Below are 6,616 nucleotides of genomic sequence, written 5' to 3' on the forward strand. Positions count from 1 at the left end.
TCCGTCACACGCTCTGGATTTGTAACCTTCAGAATCAACACAGTCGTTGTTTCGTTCCAACCCGCCAGCATCGGTCCACCATTAAGGACAACAAGAACCTCTTCTTTCACTTGTGGACCCACCAGCTCCTAGAAGCGCTTATAAAATAACAATTTTGTGAATTAAGAGATGTTCAGATCTCATTTCAACAGCGATTGCTCGTGTATTTAACATGTTTATGTTTTGGTTCATCAATCAAAAAATTATTAGGATCTATTAGAATCTTACTCCTCCCACAAGATACTAGTTAATAGTGTGGATGATCTTTTATTTGCGAGAAAACTTTTTGATCTATCCATCAAACATCATGAAAAACAGAAGTTTAGAGGATCTTGTTCCTTGAGTTCCTCCGGAGCAGTCAACTCCTCCCTAATAATAAGAGGAATTAAACCCCTGAATCTCTTACAAAATTCTTAAAACTAACCATACCAATACGATCATCGAAAGAGAAACAATTGTTCCATATCTCTTTCACTATAGGATGGAAATCTTCTTGTCCTGTCTCAGAGAGGTCAAGTCAAAATTCCCTAATAAATCAAAACACACGTGTTAAGAATCAACGTGTGATTGGATGATTAGGTGGATAGTGGTATCCTCAATCCATTGGGATTCAGTGGAAGAAGACGTTCCCCTCGACTACGAGACGTCTACAGTGACTTCGTAAAATTTCAAGATGATATGCCGACTCAGTCTCTCGGAGGTGCTCATAAGGATGGGATGTGCATGTGTGCGTTAATACGAGTAAGTGTATGCACGTATATACGAGGGCTTGCGTCTGTATTGTGTTAAAAATAATCATGCAGAAAAAATGTTTTTTTTGCGGGGTGATGCAGAAAAAATGTTAAAATACACGAAATCGAACCTAACAGTACGAAATTTAATTGCACCATTCCTATTCCTAGCAAAATAATAAGGATCCAAATGCTGAGATACGCGAGATCAGACCCTAGCCCGAGGTGAATCTAGCGCTCGCAAAATGCCGAAAAGCTTTCGGATAACACAACGCGCATCGTCGCCAAGCCATGCCAGTGCCACGACTCGGATTGGCCCGTTCGCACGTCGCTTTGTCCAATCCCGTATAACTTTGCCCGACGCTCGACGCAACGGCAAAGCGACCACCGCCCCCCCACGTACGCCCAACGGAGGCGGAGGCCGAGGCCACGAACCACAAAACCAGGCCATCGCCCCCAACAACAAACGTGCGAAGCTACCAGAAAACAGAAGCAAGGACAAGCAAGTGGGCATTTGTTCCTCGTCGCCTCCGCTTTCCCAACCCCCACTGCCCCCCAGCCAAATCCGCCGCCCGATTCCGCTGCCGCGCCGCCGATCCCTCCCCCGTCCATGGCGATCGGGCCCGGCAGCCGGCTCCCCGACCTCCCATTCTCCCGATTCGGAATTTGATAAGGTTTAGCGGCCTCTCCGCCTCCCCGCAGCTCGATTGCTGATTTGGTCGGGGGAAGGGAATCTTCTGCGGCTGCTGCTTCTGCTGAATTGCTCTCCGGGAGGCGAGGGGAGGGGGGGATGGGGATGCTGTTCGTGGAGTACCTCCCGGGGCCCAAGGTGTTCAAGTGCAAGTTCTGCAGGGTTGACTCGGCGTCGCCGGACGACATCGTGTCCAAGGAGTTCCGTGGCCGCCACGGCCGCGCCTACCTCTTCGATAGCGTGTGAGCTGAGCCATCTCTCTCTCTCTCTCTCTCTCTCTCTCTTCGCCCTCCTCTATTTTCCCTGCTTTCCGCGTGTGGATCGTGCGATCATTGCAATGCCGCTGTTCTAGAAATGCTTTTCAGTTGCAGGCATTACTAGATAGTAGTAGCCAAGTCGTGCCGTGCAAGTTAGATGCATTGCTGGTAACAACACTGATTTAAGTTCGTCATAGTTGCAAGATTATTGTTTTGTAGCAGTACTAGTAATGTTGTTTCCTTGAGGGGGTTTTGCTTCTGATTTTTGGGTGAAAAATCATGATTGTTATTAGTACTAATTACGCAGTACGCTGAATGCAAGAATGCGATGATGGATCCGGTATGGTTATGTTTGATTTGAGCAGCATTGAATCTTCTGAATCATGATGAATATGAGTCAAATGAGTCTGGCACCCTATTTCGAAAGACAATAAGTGAGTTTGGTAATCAACCCGGGCAAAATTGTATGTATTGTTACAGACCTTATGGTCCACCTGGTGACCTATGTTGATCTTAGGCTAGAGAGTTAAAATTTGGAGGCTAAGTAGCCTAAATTGCACATTTGATATCACTTGACTTACAAGATCATGCTTTACTGCCAATGGAGATATGCAACTCAATCTATGAAGTGAGAGAGCTTGATCAGGACCAGTTGTTTCTGAATATGAAAATGCTTCTTAGCCCATTTTCATCTTTATGTTGCTGACCAACTATCAAAAGTTAACTTCATGGAGAGCTCACATTTTGTGAATTCAATAGACCTGCTAATGAAGTATCCTTCACTTTCTTCGCCCCAAATACTGAGTTAATTTCAATAAATTATGTAATCAGGCAACAGTTCCATATTATCTAGGAAACATAGATGTCAAATAGAAAAGTATGGTTATTAACATTACATGAACTCTTTATCTAAACTGAATTAAGTATGAGTAATTGACCATTGAACATCTGAACTACCAAGCTTTTGCTAATTATTGTTGACATGTTAATCTGGGGTGAATGTGACATCCAGGGTGAATGTGAGCCTTGGTCCCAATGAGGATCGCCATCTTTTGACTGGATTGCATACAGTGAACGATATCTACTGTAGCTGCTGCCAACGACTCCTTGGCTGGAAATATGTAAGTTTTAGTTTACATTTTAGTTAATGAAAAATTCATTTAATACTGCTTATAGATTAGTTAAAGCATGTGAGTTTATCATACTGTTGAAATTAATTCATCTATAAGAGAATAAGCATCCTAGCACTATCCTGTTATAGTGATGTTTGTAATATGAAACTAGGGTTCTTACTGGGGAAACTACTACCAGGAAGATAGCCATGTACTACATGGCTGCTAGTGATAGGATAGATTAGAGATTTGGGTGATTCACTGTGATTTCTGTTGATGCGTTGATCCTGTTCCCCACTGCCAACTCCCTTTATATATGGAGAGGCTGACACATCAAAGCCTAACAGTAGGTAGCTAATCAACTGAATTGCTAATTGGAATGAAGCAACTAAAACAGACATAATGCATATTCTTAGCTGGTTAGCTCTTCTTGGTGCCTTAGGTACGTCCCCTGTCACGGAAGCTAAGGCATGACCTTGCGTTTCTAGAGGACCACTTGATTCAGAATTCTCTTGGCTATTGGGTGCAGGGTATAGGTTGCGTAGTTGACAGAGACGGCCACATTTGGTGAAATTATTCTGAAACCTAAATGACACATCCACATATTTTATCTGCTGACTTTTTTGAGGGATCCGTAGATTTGTAGACTTGTTTATGGGCAACTAATTATAGGTCTTTCTATTTTGTAGAGTATCTTTTTATGTATCGATGCCTTATTTTCTTGTATAGCAAGTTCATAACAATGTTGTAGTTAAGACATAAATGTTGAATCCATGCCTTGCTCGTTAAAGGCCAGAAAGTAAAATTCTGTCGCTGTCAGTTCATCTAGGTTCTTATGGATTTTTTTTTACTTTTCTCCTGTTTTTTTGTCATGTTTATGGAACTATATTTTTTCTTGATAGAAGCACATCCCAGTCCACCTGGTATTCATAGCGTGTCACTTAAGTCATGTTTGATGTCCTAGTTTGACTGCATTTTCCCTGGAATCATGAAGCATTAGCTTATCAGGATCTTGTTATCGTCTGGCTGCGGTTATACTAGTACAAAGGTTCCTCCAGGCTCCAGGGATGGGTTGTCTTTTCCCTTGAGCCTGACATTGACATGTATGCCAGAGCAAGCCTGGTCATGGATGTTCAAACTTTTGGTGCAATTGGCATGAAATGAGAGCAGGAACAAATAAATACCTTCACATATCTTTTAGGTCCTGTTCGGAGCACAGTTTTCCCTTCCCTCTTAGGCCTCATTCGGTTTGGAGGATTTTCGTAGGAAATACAAAGGACCAAGGATTCTAGAGGAAAATTTCTTATAGATGCATTCGGTTTGTAGGAAACGCATACTGAAATTCCTTTGGGATACTACTCATTTCCAGTATTTTTGGAGGAAACTATACATCCACTCAAAGCTCATTTTTTGCGTAGGAACGAGGCAAGACAAATCCTTAAAGCATCTCCAACAGTAGACCTAAAATAGGGCACCAAAAAGTGTTCGGAGTAAAATTTGGGGCACCAAAAGGTGATTTTTTGGGCACAAAAAATATGTCCATTTCCAACAGCTGCCCAAAAATAGGGACTCATCCAAACAAACATCCAAACCACTTGATCACATTGCATACTTCAAATACAAACTCCTAAACATTCGAAGTTTTAAACATGCAACGTAAACATCCGAACATTCAACTTAACATCCAAACATTCAAACACATAGTACTCCTACGGACACACTATGCACATACTACTCATCATCATCGTCAGGTTGTGTGTCCGATGGCGTTCCAAAACACCATGGTCTCCTCCTTAGAGGTATTGAACTCCTCACTCTGGTCGTCAAGCTCAACCTCGTCGTCAGACCCGAGCTTGATCACCCTGGAGGGGCTAGCCTCGCCCTCCTTGCGCTCCACCTTGCGCTCATTGTCCCTCTTTCAAAACCACTCCACCTCCGCCTGTACAAGATGTGGATTTTCCACGGCGAACCTCGCCATCGCCGCCTCATCGCCCTCCCGGGTGTCCCGCTGCTCCAGGACAATGCGGGTGACCCTCTTCTCCTTGCGGGATACAATATTCACCGTCGGAGTGATGAACTTCGCCCCCTCCCGAGATTCAATTACCGGAAAGTTAAGCTTGCGACGTGGCCGGTCAAGCCTCCAACAGGCGATGTTGAACGCGCTCGTGGCTAGCTCCGCCACTCGAACTTGCCGAGCCAATGGCGCTGGCCGTCGCACTGCAGCTCGGCGCCGTAGTGGCCGGACTGCCGCAGCCGAACGTGTGCTCTTTGGCGCGCGTTTCGGCGGCAGCCTCGGCAGTGGCGGCCGATTGGAGAGGGGGGGGGGAGCGGATCCGGCAGTGCGGCGTGGCGCGCGGTGGTAATGGCTGGATTCGGTCCACAGGGCGGTATGGTGCAACGACGGTTTTAGGATTGGAAATGGGGTACTGCTGTGGCAGGGCAGTGGCGGTGTGGCCGATTGGAACAGGGGTACGATGGTTTCAAGCTGCGGGGTGGTGCGTGATGGCTGGATTCAGTGGGGCGGCGGTGGCGTGGAGGGAAAAGGGCTGCGGGGAAGGTTCCTGAGGTGGCAGTTGGACTGCGTGCGGCTCTGATTTTGGTTGCGCAGCCGCGCGACTGCTGTATATTTGCAGCTGGCGCTGCCTTATTGGGCTGCTCTAAAAACTTTCTTGCAAAATTTACAACAAGGGCAGCTGTTGTGTTGGAGCTGCATTGTTTGCCCCAAATGCCCTAAAAAACTATTATGCCCTAAAATAGGGCAGCTAGTGGAGATGCTCTTAGGATGACATTTGTCATCCTTATCAAATTCCCGTACTCTCCTAGTTCTTGTTGACGTATAAATGTATTGCCTAGTCTTTTCCATCAGATCAGTCTTTTGGTTGCATTGGCTAGAGCATGCACTTCTACATGGTATCGGAGCCAAGAGGTCTCGAATTCAAGACCCGGCTGGCGCAATAAAATTGCAGCCCACCTTTGGTTCATGTTTAGGCCTGAGGGAGCCACACGCGAGGGGGAGTGTTGATGTATAAATGTATTATTGCCTAGTTTTTTTTCATCTGATGGTCTTTTGGTTGCATTGGCTAGAGTATGTACTTCTACAGTTCTGACGTTTCGGTTTCCTCCAAAGTTCTGACGTTTCGGTTTCCTCCAAACGGAATGAGCCCTTGAGGGTTCAAAAAGGCCATGCAAGCTTTCTTTGTTGACGTTGGGTTGTTTTCCGAACCTTTGATTGTTATGATGACTTCCCTACTCATTGGACTATATGCAGGCGAAAGCCTACAACGAAGACCAGAAGTACAAAGAAGGAAAGTTCATACTAGAGAAGAACATGATGCTGAAAGAAGGACGTTAGCTGGCGGGAACTGATGATCTGCTGTCAAAGTCTGCAAAAGCAGACATTCGCAACTTGCGAAGTGTAGCTAAAGATTCGTTGATACTGATTTCCTGAACATTTATTACTCTGGTGACGGCCATCACCACGAAAATGCATTTGTGAAATCTGTTGCCCCCTGTTACATTTGCTCGGCTGGCCTCTGAAATTGAATTGTTACCAGCTTTTCTTGACTCAACCGTGGAGGTTCACAGATCGGGTTTCTGAAGCTGGGTGCTGATGTAGGCCTAGTACTCTTTACTTACCTCATCTGGAATCTATCTATCAGCGAACCGGGCGAGCGCCAAGACCCAACTCAACCCTCAGGCCGGCCTAGAAGACAGCCTCGCCCACCGGCTCGGCTTGCCGGCCCAGAATGGGCCCGTTAAAGAGTTGTACTTATATCTGTAACGATA

General features: G+C 45.6%; 1 protein-coding gene across 1 annotated transcript; it reads left to right on the forward strand.

Annotated features, from left to right (window-relative positions):
* The first annotated feature begins 1,144 nt into the window (after positions 1-1,144).
* Positions 1,145-6,399, forward strand: LOC125536542 (putative yippee-like protein Os10g0369500). Its single transcript, XM_048699776.1, has 3 exons — positions 1,145-1,703; positions 2,731-2,839; positions 6,099-6,399. Exons 1-3 carry the CDS (start codon positions 1,561-1,563, stop codon positions 6,180-6,182), a joined length of 336 nt encoding a protein of 111 aa, XP_048555733.1. The 5' UTR covers positions 1,145-1,560; the 3' UTR covers positions 6,183-6,399.
* Positions 6,400-6,616: the final 217 nt, after the last annotated feature.

This window comes from Triticum urartu, chromosome 2 (assembly GCF_003073215.2).
Source record: "Triticum urartu cultivar G1812 chromosome 2, Tu2.1, whole genome shotgun sequence".
Taxonomy (NCBI): Eukaryota; Viridiplantae; Streptophyta; class Magnoliopsida; order Poales; family Poaceae; genus Triticum; species Triticum urartu.